The sequence below is a fragment of the Hoplias malabaricus genome, chromosome X1 (assembly GCF_029633855.1).
Source record: "Hoplias malabaricus isolate fHopMal1 chromosome X1, fHopMal1.hap1, whole genome shotgun sequence".
Classification (NCBI taxonomy): domain Eukaryota; kingdom Metazoa; phylum Chordata; class Actinopteri; order Characiformes; family Erythrinidae; genus Hoplias; species Hoplias malabaricus.
This window is the reverse complement of record NC_089818.1, coordinates 26595476-26614399: the sequence shown is the minus strand read 5'-3', so window position 1 is coordinate 26614399 and position 18924 is coordinate 26595476. Positions and strand designations below refer to the sequence as shown.

The following is an 18924-nucleotide window of genomic DNA, read 5'->3' as shown; positions in this document are numbered from 1 at the left end:
AAGGTACCAAACCCACAACTGCTCCCCGAGCAGCAGGGATGGCTGTCCCCTGCTGTGGGTGTGTGTTCACAACCCCTAGTAGACTAGTGTGTGTGTGAGAGAGTGTTCACTGCCACAGACGGATTAAATGCGCAAGACAGTTCACTGTACGTCATACAAGGACTAATAATGGCCCATTACCATTATTTTATTATTAAATTACAAAAGGAATCATTCAAACGCAGGTAAAATGACAGACGGGACTACACAAAGTAAATAGAGTTAAAAACAGAGCAAAGAACAAAAGCACAGATGAAGGGTCAGTGGCGCAGGCGAGTGCGGCGAGTCCGTGAAATGGGCGTGGTCACTTTTGGGGTTTCACTCTCAGCCATGACAGCATCTGAAAAGACCATGAGGGAATTAGACACAAATCAAACCAATAATGCTGCATTGCTTTACCATCAGAGATCTATTGCCAAACTGATTAAAGCAATATACCACATCCTGCCAGTAGATGTCACACTAGAGCCCCAGAATCTCAGACAACAAATGCATCATATTTAGCCACACCTCCCAACTCCCATCAAACATAGGAACAATAATCTATGCCTCCTCCAGTCAGTCATGAACACAGACATGGAACATTATCCATTAAGTTACTTCTACATTGAGCCATAATCGCAGTCATGTCGGAAGTCTTCGGCAGCTCTTAAAGGCCATGGTTATGATTGTAAAAATATTGGATCCACCCAAAGAGGTGTTCTTTGTCCTGGTCAAACTGAGCCACGGTTCAGTTCATGCACATTGTAAAAACACTTTTAGATGGCTCTGATTTATCACAGGATGTTGGAGTATAAAAAAACTGAGCCATTTACTCACTGCCAAATAAACAAAGTACAACAATACCATAATCATACAATTATGCTTTTAAGTGAAAACTGTCACGAGTGAACATTTTCTATACAGTTGTTCAGAGGTAATGCATGTTTTTAAGGAACACTAGGTAGTATTGTACACTTGTGAAAGTGACTACAATCTGCATCCACATATACCCCCGAGCACAGTAACTACTCCTGTTCTCCTATATTCAGTGTTTGCTGGTACTTCCACGTGGTGGTGTCTGTGGACCTCTGTACCAAGCAATTAGTTTTTTGTACCAATTATTTTTATGCAGTTCCATATCCGTTTTTGGTATAAAGTAGTTAATGAATGAGGAAAATGATTCATTTTAAACACAAAACCAAATTTGCTGCCAGAACAGCAGCGCTGTCTCACCTTCTTCATCTTCTCCTTCGTCACTGCTGAAGGCAATTACTTTTTTGGGACGAGCACGGGAGCGTTTAGGAGTCACCAAGTCACTTTCATCCATCTTGGACTTCGCACGCGCTAAAACACATTAAAACAAGCTCGATGACTGAATGCTGGTTCAACCCGTCTGAAGCTTAGACCCCATTGTTACTTGTAGGTCTCCAGCCACCTCTGCATCTGAGTGGAATGCAGAAAGCACACAAGAGCTTGGACTAGGGTTACCTCGTGTTGGTCTGCGAGCGCTCTTTGGCGCTGGGGTCTGGCCTTGTGTCTGCTCCTCTAGCTGATGCTCTCCCTCCTCATTTTCAACATTTTCCAGACCTTTAGTGTGCACCGCTGTTAACTTTTTCTCCAACTCCTCCACCTGCGCCTGTGCAACAGAAGCAAGGAACGTTACCCGTCAAGAGCTATGGACTCGCTTGGTATTCACTTATTATTGAAAACATCTGTTTAGGTTAAGGCTAGTGAATGCATTCAAATGAGAATTTAACAGAGTCACTATGAAGATGCGACACTTGACGAATGTTCTCCAAAATCAGAAACAAATAATTCTCAGCTAGAAAGGCATCTCAAACAAACCAAAATTTCACTGAAAATAAGTTAGAGGCAATGACATCAGAACACAACATTCTAATTAAGGCCAACATGCACCACAACATTTTATAATCAAAAGAAAAACAAATTTTGTTGTGGCAGCAGTACCTTAAACTGGGGCTTGGCTCTTCGACGGAGTTTGGCCATGATAGAAAGTAGGGGCTGGTACACTGACTCTTCGGCAAGCTTATCACTGTAACAGTCCCAGCACTCCTGCAGTTTCTTAAAGCCCCGCTCACACATGGAGAGCAGAGACAGAGACACAGCCAGATCTGCCCACTGTCGCTCGGTCCTGATAGAGAACGAATAAGAAGCTGTATGATTGTTTATTTAAAAAAAAAAAAAAAATGCAAGAGGCAAAAACCTTTCACTTAATTTCATTGATTTTAAAAGAGGCCTAGTGCAGATTTATGAACAAGTGTCCCTCACGCAGAGCAATGTGAAAAAGAGAATTTAGTTTCTCACTTGGCAGTTCTGAAACGCTGACAAAGCTTCTCCACCAAACTCTCCGTCTGTCTTTCCTTAGTGATGTATGAGAAGAGCTGCCTGTGAGAGACAACAATTTAATACATTTAAATAATGTGGTTACAAATATATTCTCTCAGTATCGAAGGACAATCACTCACTTCATAATGGTATTGAAATCCTCCTCTTTCATCCCCCTCTCTGGATCTGACAAGCGGCTGATAATGTCTGGCAGCAGGTTATATATGGCATTATCCTTAAAGGGGATGAAATATTGCATGTTATTTTACAGCTGAAGGCTGTAAACAGAGGAAATGCACACTTACACAGATTCAGTTATACCAACAATGTATTTTTTGAAAAACAGGAAAAATCATTATTCATCCTGAAGAAAACGGCAGAATTTCCTTTAATTGCCTCCTTTGTGAAATATGCTGAAATTTCTGGGCAACCATTTAATTTTTAAAATGATATTAAACTCTCTAGCCATAAATCAAGGTCTGACAAGTTCTACTAGAAATTTCAACTGCTAAAACGTTATTTTATAGCTACATTTATCCTAAATAACTGTCTTTACTGTGCAGTAATGATACATGCAGTGGAAAATATAATAGAAGTGTGCACCAAAATGCCAAACACAGCCTTTCTTGTATTTTTCATAAGACATTTTATAACCTATGACGTAAGCAAACTTAAATTAGTCGCATGTTCTAATTACATCTTTCCATTTTGCATAATAACATTACAAACAAAAATATAAACTGGATCTCAGGTTATTTAGGTCCTTTTTTTTTTTGTATTTTGTATCAGAATATTTTTATTATTCATGCACACTACTTTCTAAAAGCAGTGTTTAACCAAAGCCAGGTTGAGGTCTCAAATGCAAACCTTAGCAGAGAGCTCATTGAAGAAGTTGAGTGCCAGGCTGGCGATGTGGGGCTCGGGGTCCAGCAGAAGCACAGCTACCTCGCTGACTTGACCTTTGACTTTCATCACGTCCTTCAGCACGAGCTGGGTCAGGACAGTGATGGCTGTCAGGCGCACTGAGGTACTTTCATCACACAGCCTAAACGGCACAAATGGCAATGTGATAATTGTCTCCACACACATTGAGAAAGCCCCTTTAAGCACTGATCTGCATTAATAACATTTCCTGTGTAACACGAACAAGACGGTATTTTGCTAGGTTTGTTTGCACGTTTGGTTTTCAGGCAGATTAGCACAGGTAGACCTTTATAAACGAGGCAGTGTAGCTAGATGTACCTAGAATACAAGTTGGGTGTCCACGGCTCCAGAATGTTGGGGAAGCGAACAGTCAGGTCTCCAAGAGCTATGATGGTATTAGCTCTAACAACTGGGAGAGGGGATTTCTCCAGCACAGTGAACAGTAAACGGATATTATCCTTACACACCGTCGGACTGCAAGTGGGAGAGAGAAAAAAAATCGTATTTAATGAAGACACAGTGCTGCAGTACAAAATGGTGTATAAAGTTTGCAATTATAACAAACATACTGCATTTATGTCTTTTTTTTAATACTGAAATAGGCTTTCACTGTAAGGTCTTTCACAAGGTCAGAGTGAACGTGTTACACCAAGCTTTAGTGTCTGCGTCAGTCTCCCCCAATGGCACTTTTCCACTGCATTTCCACCGGCCAAATCTGGCACCTGGTCCTGGGTAAGTTTTCACTCCAGGTTCCAACCGAGCCGAGTAGGTACTGGTAATGGTTAGGTGTAAACCCTGCAGAGTGCTGAATGGCCAAAGCCATGTCAATCACCACAAAATGCAGAGCTCATTCAAATCAAATACAAACTGCCGCTTTTAAATTTTCTGAAGTTACAGCAGGTTTTTTTTTTTTTTTTTTTTTTAAATCGAACTCAAAATGGCAGCTCATATCTTCACCTCGAGGTGTTTTGAAGAGGTTTATATGCTCCTTAGCTTGAGCTGATGACTGATAAATTTCTAGTGAAAGCAGACAAGTAAAACTGATCCGTGAGAACTGGGGGCGGAGCTGTGTTTAGTCCAAAAACTAAAACACAATGAGTAAACAGCGCCTAACTTTACCACTGCCGTTGTTGTGCTTTTCAAAGCCAGCGATTCCTGTTAGAGACAGGTTTTTGCGACGTCACAGGCTCCATTTCGCGGGGGAGCCCATCCAGTGGAAAAGGACCCATGCGGTGGAAAAGCACAAATGTACTGACACCTCACTAAAATAATCCAAGACAAATTAATAATTGAAATCTGCAGAGAACACTGAAGAAACTGACATGGGTGCCTTTTATTTGAATTATTTTTACATACCTGATCATCATGAACTGGGACAGAGCAAGGCAGGCAGCCGTGGTGAGTTGTGTATGAGTGTATCGTCCAGGGGAGCTGCAAATCTTCACCAGCAGAGGCAGAAACACACTCAGCACGTTCCCATCTTTGTATTCAAAGAAACGAAAGTCACATGGAAAGATAGAAAATGGAATGAATTACAAAAAAAAAAAAAAAAAAAAAAAAAAAAAAAAAAAAAAAAAAAACAGGAACTAAGTTGCAATCAATAGCTCTTTATAAAAAGTAACTGCAAAAAAGAAAACTACACTTGTTAGTTTAATGGAATATTTTCACCTGGACTGCTTTTAATGAGGTGTCAACAGCAGCCAGAACTTCCATCCATTATCTGTAACCGCTTATCCAATTTAGGGTCATGGGGGGTCCAGAGCCTACCTGGAATCATTGGGCGCAAGGCAGGAATACACCCTGGAGGGGACGCCAGTCCTTCACAGGACAACACACACACACACATTCACTCACACCTACGGACACTTTTGAGTCGCCAATCCACCTGCAACGTGTGTTTTTGGACTGTGGGAGGAAACCGGAGCACCCAGAGGAAACCCACGCGGACACAGAGAGAACACACCAACTCCTCACAGACAGTCACCCGGAGCGGGAATCGAACCCACAACCTCCAGGCCCCTGGAGCTGTGTGACTGCGACACTACCTGCTGCGCCACCGTGCCGCCAGCCAGAACTTTACAAATCAAATTTCAAAAATAGACAGTTTAATTAAAATCAACTTTAAATTAAACTACAAATGCATGAGCCTGCAGAGTTGGCTCTGTGTTGTGTCAATGCAGAAGTACAAGTCTGCTTTAAGAACAGAGGCACTTGCCAGCAAGCAGCTCCGTTTCACAGATTTTCCGAATAAACTCTGCCTCCGTGTCCTCTGCCGAAGCACCGGTCAACCCAAGCTCCTCCTCCACACAGCTGTCATTGGCCTCCTACCACAGAATAGATAACGCAGACAGAATTCTTGAAATCAATCAGACTCAACAAATCAAATACTTTCAAAATACGTAATTTGTGAAATTTGGGTTTCAGACATTCAGCCTGTTGTAAACTTGTATGGGCCCCCCATGTGCAGGTCAGCCTTTCACCAAACAAAGGAGTAAAGGAATTAAACAGTTACTCTGCCTCTGGAAATACTGTGAAAATGGGAAACATTCCAAATCTTCTGAACAATTTATTGATTCACAAGTGTGGAAAACATCTATGTCTGAAGTGTATCTAAATGTAGTGTTAAATCCACTTTCCAGGGACTCAAACCAGACTGCTATTTACAAACATGGCCGCTCAATTTGAAAATAACACCAGATAAGACTCTAATAGCAGATCAAGCAACTGAATAAGTTTGCTGTTGGTTTCCTGTTTAAAGGCCTGGAGCACACCACGGATTTCACCAAAAACAGAAACAGACCTTGTTTTTGCCGACTGGCCCCTTGTCCTTTTCTTCTTTTTCCTCCTTCTCTCCTCTCCTCCTCCTGAGCTCCATACTCACACTCCTCTCGAGGTGAGACACCTGCCAGAAGGCCACAGCTCCACACAAAGACAGCAACTGTGCCAAACTCACACAGTTCACTACACACACACAAACGGACAATAAGACAAAGAATAAAATCTCTCATTGTAAGTGACTACAGTGCAGCATGAACACAGGGTGAAAGGCAGAGAATAGATGTCCAGAGCAGACAGGAGAGGAACAAACCATAGGAAAAGATAGAGCAGTTGACAGTGTGATGTTTGATAACTGGCTGAAGTGAACACTTTATTCTCAAAGCTTGTAGCACAGTGGTGCTAAGTGGTAGTTAGACTGCAGTTAAAAGACTGATATCCCTTACTCAATATACAAGTCTACGCACTCTAAATATAGTTATAGTTCTACTGTACCTTGCTGCACCGAGTCCTGAGACCCTTCAGATATCTGGGTCTGGTTGAGCTCCTGCCCCTCTGTGATCTGCTCCAACACACATCGAGCAGAGCGCTGCAGGAGGCGTGCACACAGCTGGTCAGGTGACTCAGCCAGAAAATAAATCAGACGGATGGCCTGCTCCATAAATGTCTGCCAGTAGACATCAGACAAGATCACACCTACACACACCACAGAGACAATCATAAATCATTCCTTAAGTAAGAATTGAAAACAAACTGAAGTCAGGCGGGTCTCGGTCTGTGTAAACTTTGAATTCTGTTTTCTATTTAAAGCCAAATCCAAAAATAGAAAATTGATTTCTGGTGAGTTGGAATTTAATGTTTTATCAAAGAAAAACAATTTACTTCTTTGATGTTCATGGGTTAAAACACTTTGACAGGTCAGGTCTTATTTTCCATTAAACCCTTGTAAATTTTGTAATTTAGTGTGCAGTTCTTATAACACTGGCACTTTTCTGAAAGCAGTAGCCTCCCTCCTCTATCCCATAAACCACACATAGAAACCTTAGCGTTGGTGGTGTAACTGCAGTGTTCATGTCAATGTTGACCTTGCTGCTGCGTGTTTATGTCTAATTTTGGCCTTTGTGCAAGAAACAGGAGTTATTCATCATTCAGTAGGAACTCAGGACTTTATGTGGGAGGTACAGGATGTCGTCTCCAATCAGAGTCAATTTAATTAAAAAATTAAAAAACAAAATTCAGATTTTGCACCAGTCAGAAAACTGAAAGGAAACTTTACACAGTCCTGTTCCTATAGATTTAGCATACCATCAGCAATGGCCTGGATTAGACAAGTGAACAGATGGTGGTCCACAGGCAGCCTGAAAGGAGACCCTTTAGATTGCTGAAATACAAGTCATCGGGGAAAAGAAATTAATAAATGAATTCCAGCATGAAACTGCATTCAAACTTACTGTTTACAGAGCCATAACAAGTTCTTCTAATCATATACACTCCAAGTTTGGAGCAATATTTTACTTTAGAAGCCAGTCTGCATTCCAAGAGCTTACATGTACTCACCCTGACATGGTCAGTAATGTTGGTGATGGTGAGGACTGTGTCTCTGGCCAGCAGGTAATCTTCAGCCACCTTTTCTACCAGTGCCACAGAGCAGAGTGTGTCCAAATTACTGAGAACCACCTCTCTTTCAGACCTAATTGTGCATACACAGTGAGGAGGTAGAACATGAATTTTAAGGAGGATAAAGGCCAAGTGACTCTCTTGAGAAACCTATGGGAATTAATGTTTTATTTTTAAAAATGCAGGTGAAGTGTTCACAGTAGGCTGTAACTGATCGATCACAAAAAAGTGTGCCTCTCACCGTGCTGCCATGCCCAGCAGCAGGACTGCAGCTCTCCTCTGCAGTGAAGAAGTCTCCCTCTTCCCCGAGAACCTCTCCCACAAAACCTGTACCACAGACGCCTGGAGAGAACTCTCACTGCTGAAAAACTCTTGCACCTAGGGAATCATCAGAATCAGAAGTTACAAGGTCTGTTTAAATAGAGATACAACACTTACTCCAATGTCACACTTAGAACTAAAACTTGGGCTGGAAGGGAATAAAGCCTCCCAGCTTTAAAGTTGTGGAACTGTACTCTCAGAAATGCTCGAGTGGCACTCAGTACAGCTGAGAGACGTTTTAGAATACATACAACACCAGCCCCTGACCTCATTAATATGTTTTTGTGGCTGAATGCCATCAAATCTTCAGTTTATTAAAGTCCAGATGACACATTCAAGCCACAAATACCTAATGCAAAATAAATAAATAAATAAAATGGCGCAAGTTTCTGGTCATCAGACCGAGCGTAAAATACTGAGAGGTATTTTTATTTACAAATTAAATTCCAATTATGGCAATGTTACAAAAACATTTGCCACAAAGTAGCAACTGGACAATCACATTAAATGTTACTAACAAAGAACATGGCCATAAATGTTCCTGAGTGAAGTGAGCTTTAGCTTTACTAGCCCGCTGCATCAAAACACATCAATGACGGGCACAGCTCTGTTCAGAGGGCAGGATATAAATAATTCAGCCATTACAACGATTTTAAAAAGATGGCTATTGATTATTTTAAATATATGTTTCAAGCAATAAATCAAATGACCACTTTCTTTTATTTGCATTTCCCATTCTAAATAGCACCAATAGTAATAATAAACTAAACTAGAGTCACTGGTAAAATCAGTTACTCACAATTTCCTCAAGACACTGGATGGTTCCCAGAGAGGCATCAATCATTAACTCAGACAGACTGTCTATTAGAGTCTGGGCCTTTGCTCTGCACAGAAGAGGGACAAAGGGATAGTTAAAGCACTGCCCTTCAAGCATGATAGTTACGACTATATTACACACTTAAATATTTAACATGATCATTTTCAGGTTTTCAACTGATTTTGTGGTGTATATTACGATGTAACAAATATGTAATGACTTCGCCTAATCACATGAGTTTGAAATGCTGGCGTTCGGATTAACAGGTACAGTACATATGGGTGGAGGTGCTGACCCCTCCTTGCCAAACTACATTTTCTGAGGAGGTCCGTCGTGTCTAGGTCTGCACGATATGACCCAGAATTAACAATTCTTTTACTAAGCTTCAAGACTAAAGAAAAGGTATGTGCCTCTACAGCCAGACAGAAAACTCTCACCCACCTAGTGCTGTCTCCCTGAGGGTTGAGGTAGAGACGGCGATACGCTTGTATTACAGCATCTTTGACTGCGGCATCTGAAGACCAAACCAATGGCAGCATTTTCCTCACTCCACACACAGAGTCTGCTACGCTGAACTCATGTGCTGTTACACAGAACTGCACTGCCTCCTGAACCACTAGAAATGGAATTGGAAGTATATGGTTACATCATTATATAGCAAAACTGTCCACCGTTATGTATACAGAACAATTTTATCAAATTATTTTGTAACCTGCAGTCATACCCCAATCTAAGACAAATCATACTCCAGCGTGTCACTGTGCTTTAGTCAGAATACATTTTTTTAAAAGCTTACTGAAAACTGTAGTGAAATTTAAAGCACTGGCATTAAAATTTTCTTGGAAAATCTGTTTGTCTCAATTTTGAAGAATCCCACAGTGACTTGGAAGTGTCTCTCAATAGTTTGTATTAGAAACTGCTTCAGGTTCTGTATACTTTATAACAAATTTATAACATACATCAGGCACAAAGTCACTGCACTGGTTTCACACTGTATTTATAAAACTTAAATCACCCTCCCTCCCCTAACATATACAGACGGGTAAAGATCACCTGTACTGGTTTTCCAGTAAAGCATGTTGTTAATGACAGCAATGGCTCTCTCCACCTGCAGCGCAAAGCTCTCTGTATCTCTCAAGTATTGCACTAACATTTCCTGCTTTTTCAGCTCGTTCTCAGCCTCCTCGGTTGACTCCTTTCCCCCTTCCTTCTGAGATGTGGGGGACTGCTCATTCACTGCTTGCTCAGTTGCTTCATCCTCTTTAGGACCTTTGAAGGATAAATTAGTCAGTTGTGGGAACAGTGCAGTGTGAAAAAAAATTATTGTAGACTCAAGACACTTCTCTGCGCAGATGTGGTAGAAAAAGCTAAAAGCAGGCAACAGTGAGAAGTCAATATATAAACACATACATACATTCACTTCCACACCTTTACCTACCTTTAAATAGAGAAGCCAGCGTGCTGATAACTGCATCTGGGTTCAAATCGGACAGAGCTGAGAAGAATGGAGACTCAGGGTAAAGAGTGTGAGCTTGCACACAGAGACGCACTGCCTGTCTAAAAAACGGGCACAGAAAGATCACAAATTTTAGACTGGAATATTTAATTTCCCACCTGTATGATGTACATATGGAGCATCACGTACAAGAGTGTTGTTCCAGAATAAACAGCTCAGAACTGTGACCATGTACGAGTAGAAAATGGTGAATCCAAGTTAAGGAATATATATAAAAAAATAAAGGGGGGAACCCACATCAAAAAGTAAAGTATTACTAAACCTTTAAGAGAAAAATCAGTGAGTACGGAAGAATATACACGGATCAACCATAACATTATGACTTCCTTGTTTCTACACTCAGTGTCCATTCTCTTAGGAGAGAGGAGCACTTTGTAGTTCTACAATTACAAACTGAAACCAGTATGTTGCTTTGCATACTGTTTGCCCCCTCTCCCCCTGTTCCTCAGCGCTCAGGACCCCCACAGAGCAGGTGTGATGTGGTGGTGGATCATTCTCAGCGCTGCAGTGACACTGACGTGGTGGTGGTGTGTTAGTGTGTGTTGTGTTGGTGTAGAGTGGATCAGACACAGCAGTGCTGCTGGAGTTTTTAAACCCCTCAGTGTCTGGACCGAGAACAGTCCACCGACCAAAAACATCCAGCCGACAGCGTCCTGTGTCACTGATGAAGGACTAGAGGACGAGCGACACACACTGTGCAGCGACAGATGAGCTACTGTCTCTGACTTTACATCTACAAGGTGGACCAACGAGGGAGGAGTGTCTCACAGAGTGGACAGAGAGTGGACACAGGGTTTAAAAACTCCAGCAGCACTGCTGTGTCTGATCCACTCTACACCAGCACAACACACACTAACACACCACCACCACGTCAGTGTCACTGCAGCGCTGAGAATGATTTACATTTCTTAATCTCATAATTGAAAACATTGAAAAACGTATGTGCGTTTTCTCTTAATGTTTCAAGTGAATTAACAAATTATAAATATTTTTAAGTGCCATTTTCAGAAAGTGTTAACCTTTTTGGAAACGGGTTTGTACTACAGTTGTCACTTGTTACCTGTATTTATTGTGTCTGAGGTACTGGGCGATCTGGACTGCAGTGTCTCTGTCACTCCTCTCTTTTTCATCCCTTTTCATCTCATCCTCTTCATCACACTCTTCCTCTCTTTCAGCATCTCTACTATCCTCCAGGTGAGATCTGACCGTGTTAGAAACCTCTGGCTCCATTGCAGCCCATAGATCACTTGCTGAGATTACAGCAACTAAGACCAGACATTGAAGATATTAAATAAATACTTAGTGTGACAGACAGTGGAAGAAAGATGGGGGAAGAGAAAAAAAACAAAAACAAAAAAACGTGTGATCAAACCACAAATAGTAATGTTATTACTGTGGTGATCAGTTTAGCCATTACACATTACTGGGATGGCCTGCTCCCTCAGATTACCAAAGATAGAGTTCACAGCTGGCTGGATAACGTAGAGAGCAGAGAATCTGTGTCCATACACTCCCTCACACACACACACACACACACACACACACACACACACACACACACACACACACATACTGTCAGCACTTCCCACATTCTCCCCTACACTTCTTTAAAAGGAGAGTATAATTGAAAAGGCTTTGTGACTGTAGGCTGGCCCTTACAACAGAGCAGCCAACCTCCACTGCCCTGTCAAGATTACCAGCCGACTGGAGCACAGAAGCACTCAAGCTCTCATCCAGCGAGCTCACATTCGCCTTGGTATCATCACTGGGAAACAGTCATTAGCACTAAAGAGTGAAAGATGAACATAAAATTAAAAACAGAGACAGGGTGGTGTACCTGCCACTTCCTCCCTCATGTTCTCTTTCATTTTCTTGAGTTTGGCCATTTCTTTTTCCAGAGGGCTTTTCAAGTCCACGCTGCTCAGCTAAAGAAATCAGAAACCTACATATTACTCTCTCTCAGAGTAGAGATTTTATAAGCAGAAACCAATTGGTTGTAAATCTTGGTCCATTTAAAATTAAATGCAGAATTATAACACGAAGTATTCACACAGCCTGCACCCCCCAGCCCCCACCAACATTTGCATGGCATTAGGATATGAGCTCAAATGTTATTGAATACAATAAATTATTCTAACACATTAAGAATCTGTGCAGCTGAATCCCAGCCATCAGACTCTTAGATAAAATTATATATTTTGCCCTTTTCAAAACCTTAATTAGAACATGCCTAGGCTTCACCTTGCAGCTGTATGGATTGTGCGCAATAAATGCAGCCAGGAGCTGAACGGCACTCTTACACACGTTGACCGATTTATCACCAAGACGCCCAACAGCCAACTCCATTACTTCAGTATATTTACATAAAGGCAAAGCCTGCAAGAAAGAGAGGAAGAATAAAATAAACTGAAAACCTGTCCTATTTCCTCATAATAAACAACACTCATGCATAGATACATACCTTGCTGTTGACAATTCTGGTGTACACCTGCAACACTCGAGCTCTGACATGAGAGTGTGTGTCGTGAATGTGCTCCTGAAGAGTGTCAAGGAAACGATCTCGATCTACTCTGCCAGAATCGTCCAGTTTATCACCACTTAACACACGTATCAGCACCTCCCCCAACACCTCGCACACCGCCACACGCATGCTTGAACTCTGAGACAGAAACAAACACTCAACCTATGAATTTCATCTAGGAATCAAAGTGTTCAAAGCCTCCTGGATACGTTAGAGGACTGAGAATGCACTTTTTCAATTATTTAGAGGAGAGCTGCAAGACTGGGACTTTAAGTAGAACCCACTCTACAAAGTAGCTATTTTACACTGCTCTGTCGAGACTAAAGGCGAACAACATGGAAACTCTAATCCAGTGATTAATCCTGACATGTGTGTTGATATCATCACTGGGCAACAAAAATGCAATAAAACAAGAATATGGCTACAAGCAAACGCATAGGGAAAGTGATGTTGATTATTATTTTTTATTTTGCTAATTATTTTTCACCTCTACTTTATATTCTTCTTTCATTCTTCCTCCTTCATGACTGTGTGTACATACCTCTCCCTCCAGGTGTGCAAGAAGCACACTGATGTTCGGGATCATGGCTTCAGGGACTAGAGTGCTGAGCTCAGACAGAAAGCTAGAGAAAGCTTTCACTCCTGAGCCCTCTCGTACTAACTCATCACTAGACTTCTGTCCAATTTCTCTGGAAATCAAACACATGCAATGAAAACCTGAACATGTCTCAGGAAACAAATAATAAAAAAAAATTATGTAAAGTGCAGCAAACCTCATGACCTCTCCTACAATGGCCTTAACTCCGTACTCTGAGCACCAGGCTGACACGGCCTGCGCACACACTGAGGAGAGCTGTTCGAAGTGCTGCAGCAGCTGAATCACTTTCACACAGGCCCCTGCAAAACACACACAAAATACATTCATTCATTATCTGTAACCGTTTATTCATTTCAGGGTCACGGTGGGTCCAGAGCCTACCTGGAATAATTGGGCGCAAGGCAGGAATACACACCTGTGGGTGTGGGAGTCCTCCACAGGGCAACACACACACATTCACACCTACGGACACTTGAGTCTCCAATCCACCTACCAACGTGTGTGTTTGGAGCGTGGGAGGAAACCGGAGCACCCGGAGGAAACCCACGCAGACACAGAGAGAACACACCACACTCCTCACAGACAGTCACCCGGAGTAAACCCACGCAGACACAGAGAGAACACACCACACTCCTCACAGACAGTCACCCGGAGGAAACCCACGCAGACACAGGGAGAACACACCACACTCCTCACAGACAGTCATCCGGAGGAAACCCATGCAGACACAGAGAGAACACACCACACTCCTCACAGACAGTCACACGGAGCGGGACTCGAACCCACAACCTCCAGGTCCCTGGAGCTGTGTGACCACACAAAATACATGTATAAATAATATACTGATGTGATTCAGTAAAAGGCATTTTCAAACAGATTGTTAATAAATAATCTGAGACTCTGACAATACATTAATGTCCTCTCGAAATGACGTAGCTCAAACTGGTTCAAGGCCCCCTTCAGCCAAGTGCAATTTCCTTACGAGTTCAGGCGTGAAGATGTGCTCATCTGCCAGATGTAAACGTGCTGCATCAGGCAGTGCTCAGTAATCTTTTATTAATCAATGAACAGTCACGATGTGGAATTTTTTTAAAATAATAATAACAGCTGATGATAAACAACTCTATCCTGTGGTGTAGGGAAAAGAAAAAATACAAAACCTTTTAAAATATAGTTGGAATCTTAAAACAAAGTTGTTTTTGTGTTGGTTTCTACACATTGAAATATACTTTTAAAAGTGATCATACCAGTGATCAGTGTTGATACTGTAGTGTGTGCTAATAAATGACAATAAAGTACAGGATTTAAACTCAAACAGCGGTGCATCGTCAGGGGCCGGACCAGCATTCATCCTTTTCAACCGCAAGAGACCTGAGACTGGCAGAAAATTACCTGTGAACATCTGTTTATTTTTTTATTTTTAGACAATGTCCAATGGTGAAAGTGACACTGCTATATTGAGCTACTGGTTTTTGTGACTAGCTGTACTTGGGTGCTGAGATGTGCATAATATTGTGAAGATTCAGCCTTAAAAATAAAGTTTATAAAAATGAATCAAAACATACACCAACCGTTCTTATTTTACACAGATTCAATGTAAGCAAGGATGCCTCCACTATGCAGGTGTTTACTAACCAAGCATATGGTTGTATTTCTTCACCATCACACCCAGCAGGTGAATAATTGCATCACGAGCCGCTTTGTTCCTCACGTGACCAATAGTGGGATTCTCCAACAGCTTATAACAACAACACGTCACACAGCTATGCACCAGCAAATCAGGAGAGCAGAAAAACACAAAATATTCAGCATTAGATAAGTTTGTAATTTTATAAATGATATGACCTGACCATTTTATATCCAAAGCAATATTAAATATGGCTTAAGAGAATACTAACTAAAAGACCAATGCTTGGACCCTCACCTGACAAACTCTTCCTCAACCAGAGAAAGGTTCCACAAACCCCTGATATCCAACTGGAGAAGCTGGATCATACTCTGCAGTACAGTCTCTCTCTCGCTGTCCCACTGCTGCAAGCCCTTACCGGGCGCTTTCTCTTTTTTACGGCCCTGGAATTAACATTCAGTTGAAAAGAATTTGGCCAAAAGGTAGCTAAAAAAGACACTGTTTATGTATGACAGGAAAAGCGGTACCTTGCTGGGGGCGGTGATGATGCTCTCCCTGCAGGACTCACTCTCCAGATTCTCTGTAAGTTTACAGAGCAGGAACACACTCATTTTGACAGCATTCAGCTGCTGTTTGCGGTCCGCTGCTGACAAAGTGCTGGACAAGAGCAGGGACGGCAGAGAAACAGACAAGCCCCTGACCACTGAAATTGAAGGAGAAAATGATGAATCATGGGACACGTAAAGGGTATGTGAAAGGAAGAGGAAAGAAAAATAATAACAAAGGTCATGTTTAACAACAAAAACACACCTTGTATGAGGAACTGCAGCGTGTCCTCCTTCAGAGTTACATCCACCACCCGGCAATGCCTTTAAAAGTGAGATTAGTGCGATAATAAAAAGCCAAGACATGTACGCTTTCCATATTAAAATAAACAGGAACATGCAGAGTGGCCATGGTTTATACTCACTGCAGAACACTGTACACTGTGTCAAAATGCTCCAGAATGCACAGAGGGCCCTGGCTTCTCAAAGCAGCTTTAAAGTCTGATTAACAAAGAAGATAAAAAGGATTAGTACTGACCCACTGCATAATTTTAGGCCACAGTGTCAATCTTTATTTTAACAACAGTCTCATCTTATCCATTTTTAATGGAAGTCATTAAGAATGGTTCCTATTAGTCCACTCATGAAACTGTCACACAATGTGTGTGTGTAACAGCACAGAAGAGTTTAACCATAAGTGTGGAACAAAGTTTTACTGCCACTCTTTAGAGTAACGATAAAATTCAACAGAGTTCCAGTGAAAACAGACAAACAGAGCTGTGCTACCTGTGAAAGGAGCATGAGGATAAAACCCTTACGGAGAACCTTCTGTTTCTCTGCCTTCTTGTTGCTTTGTGCTTGTGTGAGCTGCAGGGCTCAACATTTAAAAAGAACATGGAAAATAAAATTTCAGGGCAGTAGCAGATAAATTGTGGGGGGGTTTGGACGATCAACCTACAAAACGTGAAGCGGAAATACGCAGTCCGTATCTTGGGGCATGTGGACTTAAGTCAGAAAATGGGATTTTATTCATTCATTTATTTATTCGTAAGGTTTTTCTGATTCTGTGCAGCATTTTACATACAGTGCAAATATTTGTGAATTTTCACACCCTCTTGTCTGAGTATCACCAGTAACAGAGCTGGGCCCATGTTTTGTGACAGCATAAACCTTTGTTGGATTAAATATGGTGAAACTGAGAACAGAAGAAGAGAACCAAGCAAAAATAGCTCCTGCTCAGTCACTCATGGGCTTTCACGCCAAACTTAACTGTGGCTCATTCTCATTTAAAGGAAAAGGCGCTAAAGCGGGTGGTTCTGAGTAGGGCTATTCAGCCAGGGTGAGAACGGTGCTGTGTTTAATCAATGTGGTATTTTGACTAGAAAGGTTTCATTAAGGATAGGACTGTTTAAACAGAATTAGAATGGTTTTGTGGTGCTTGACTCTTGTATACGTAGAACAAATACTATTATATATTCATTAAGACCCAGAGGAACTGTTTTGTGCCAGCTTTATTGTATCAACAATAAACAAAGAGCATATATTATGATACATTCACACAATTATTCACACGTTTGAAAGATTTAATTGCTTTAAGGCTAAGTATATTTCATACTTCACAAACATACCACCTTTACCATCTAAAACAGCCAATTCCTTATGGAGTCATACACTCTTACGCAAAATCATATAAATTGGTTGAAAGAAGAGGATAAAGGAACACGTAGCATGTACGTACTGTTGAGCTGAGAGGGGAGCTGTTTGGCTGAGAGCACGTCCTGGACCACATACTGGTTCACGGCTCCTGATTTCAGCAGGTCATCCAAAGAAACTGGAACAGCGAAATCCCACGACATCTCTGCAAGCACACAGCCAACGCCCAACAGAAACACATCAGCTACTACGACTGGTAATAAACAAATACACTGGTCATAACCACAGTAAAAACCAGTGACCCTCTGAGCAGCTCCCAGCAGGTACCCGGTGTGTTCAGAAAGACCAGTCCTGCTCGTGTGTGTGTGTGTGTGTGTGCGGTGTGTACTGATTTGTGCCGTGGAGAATCACCCCTGGTGCAGATACCGTTTCTGAGAAATCAGCTAAATATATTTATTACATGTGACTTCATCGCAGAACATACTTTAGAAATTATAATAGACGTAAAAACTCAGGAAGTTAAACAGGGGCCATATAAAAGCCGCACGACGGACTTATTCTGGTAAATTCAGCTCAACGTTAAAATGAACAGAAAAAGAGAAACGGATTATGTTTAAATTACTGAAGAATAAGAAAAAACATCTGACTACAGGTTATTCTCGCTAGAAAACAACAGTCGGTAAATGTTTCACTGTCCTTCCTCTTGTAAAAAATAAAAACCTATTCAAAAGAAAAACGTTATTGGACACATTGATACAGGTGAGGGTTAAAGTCGCGTCAGTAAAAGTATAACAACTTATTTCTCCAATAAAATCCTCTCCGTGTTTGAACTCGCAGCGTTAACCGCTTAGCTTCCAACGACTAATGTTCACATCACAAATAAAAAAACGTCTTTGAAAACAACGCCGGATATTTCTAACCCGGGCACAGAACTGATACTTACTCCTGAAGAAAGAAGGACTCTAACACATATCAGGTGAGTTTGATATCGGAGTTATTCTGAGGAGAGAGAGAGACTCTGAGAAAAACACCGCGCTGTTAACGGCTCACTTTTGAATTCCCTCATAACCGCGCCAAAGGAAGTGCGTCATCAGCCCGCTTCCTCCTCCCTTTTATTTATTTTATTTTATTATTATTATTTTTTTTTATTTATAATGTTGTAATTTTGGCCACATAAAGCACACAAATTTATACATGAATTTACAGATCCTCTCCCAGGTGTTTTTCCCAGATTACAAATCTTTAAAGCTTATATGTCGTAAAAATGCCCTTAAACTGTGCTCATGGTTATATGTGTATTTTGAATACCGATGCCTTGCAATTTTTAAAAAATATATATTTGTTCGGTTTCCTTTAATTAGTAAGATGTAGTTACGAATTAAAATGATTCTTGCAATTTTTTTATCAATAAAGTTATATACGAACGTATTCGTGAAGCCTTTTTCTATTGTTAGAGAGTTAATAAATAACATATACTTTGTAATAATTATTTGTCACAAACTAGACGCAAAAGACCAAACTATAATAGTGCAGGGACTCTTATTAAAAAAAAAAAAAAAAAAAAAGTGCTGTGTCTGTGTCTGAAACGAGCAGAGTGTTGTCTACCGAGGCAGTACCCTACTGAGGGATTAACCCTGTCGTGT

At 41.3% G+C, this 18924-nt stretch overlaps 1 protein-coding gene and 1 non-coding gene across 3 annotated transcripts in view; both read right to left on the bottom strand.

Moving 5' to 3' along the window:
- Positions 1-18356, bottom strand: part of LOC136675991 (condensin complex subunit 1-like) — an 18499-nt gene extending 143 nt beyond the window's left edge. Inside the window, exons 1-32 of one of the 2 annotated variants that reach the window (XM_066652833.1) lie at positions 18225-18356; positions 17367-17486; positions 16054-16129; positions 15894-15952; positions 15611-15786; positions 15381-15526; positions 15092-15219; positions 13632-13755; positions 13400-13547; positions 12799-12996; positions 12579-12713; positions 12175-12262; positions 11398-11602; positions 10260-10378; positions 9875-10090; positions 9263-9437; positions 8804-8888; positions 7925-8061; positions 7624-7756; positions 7372-7447; positions 6562-6762; positions 6092-6252; positions 5507-5615; positions 4648-4771; positions 3610-3765; positions 3235-3412; positions 2508-2602; positions 2347-2427; positions 1990-2173; positions 1510-1657; positions 1255-1365; positions 1-379 (exon numbers count right to left, since the gene is read on the bottom strand). The exon at positions 1-379 is cut by the window's left edge and continues 143 nt beyond it. In XM_066652833.1, coding sequence (XP_066508930.1) covers positions 300-379; positions 1255-1365; positions 1510-1657; positions 1990-2173; positions 2347-2427; positions 2508-2602; positions 3235-3412; positions 3610-3765; positions 4648-4771; positions 5507-5615; positions 6092-6252; positions 6562-6762; positions 7372-7447; positions 7624-7756; positions 7925-8061; positions 8804-8888; positions 9263-9437; positions 9875-10090; positions 10260-10378; positions 11398-11602; positions 12175-12262; positions 12579-12713; positions 12799-12996; positions 13400-13547; positions 13632-13755; positions 15092-15219; positions 15381-15526; positions 15611-15786; positions 15894-15952; positions 16054-16129; positions 17367-17484 — 4170 coding nt within the window. In that variant the 5' untranslated portion in view covers positions 17485-17486; positions 18225-18356 and the 3' untranslated portion in view covers positions 1-299. Of the gene's footprint in view, positions 382-1254; positions 1366-1509; positions 1658-1989; positions 2174-2346; positions 2428-2507; positions 2603-3234; positions 3413-3609; positions 3766-4647; positions 4772-5506; positions 5616-6091; positions 6253-6561; positions 6763-7371; positions 7448-7623; positions 7757-7924; positions 8062-8803; positions 8889-9262; positions 9438-9874; positions 10091-10259; positions 10379-11397; positions 11603-12174; positions 12263-12578; positions 12714-12798; positions 12997-13399; positions 13548-13631; positions 13756-15091; positions 15220-15380; positions 15527-15610; positions 15787-15893; positions 15953-16053; positions 16130-17366; positions 17487-18224 lie in introns of both variants that reach the window. The other variant, XM_066652834.1, reaches the window with a different exon arrangement.
- Positions 11774-12108, bottom strand: LOC136676147 (small nucleolar RNA U85). Its single transcript, XR_010796250.1, has one exon. It is a non-coding gene; the product is annotated as a small nucleolar RNA U85 (small nucleolar RNA).
- Positions 18357-18924: the final 568 nt, after the last annotated feature.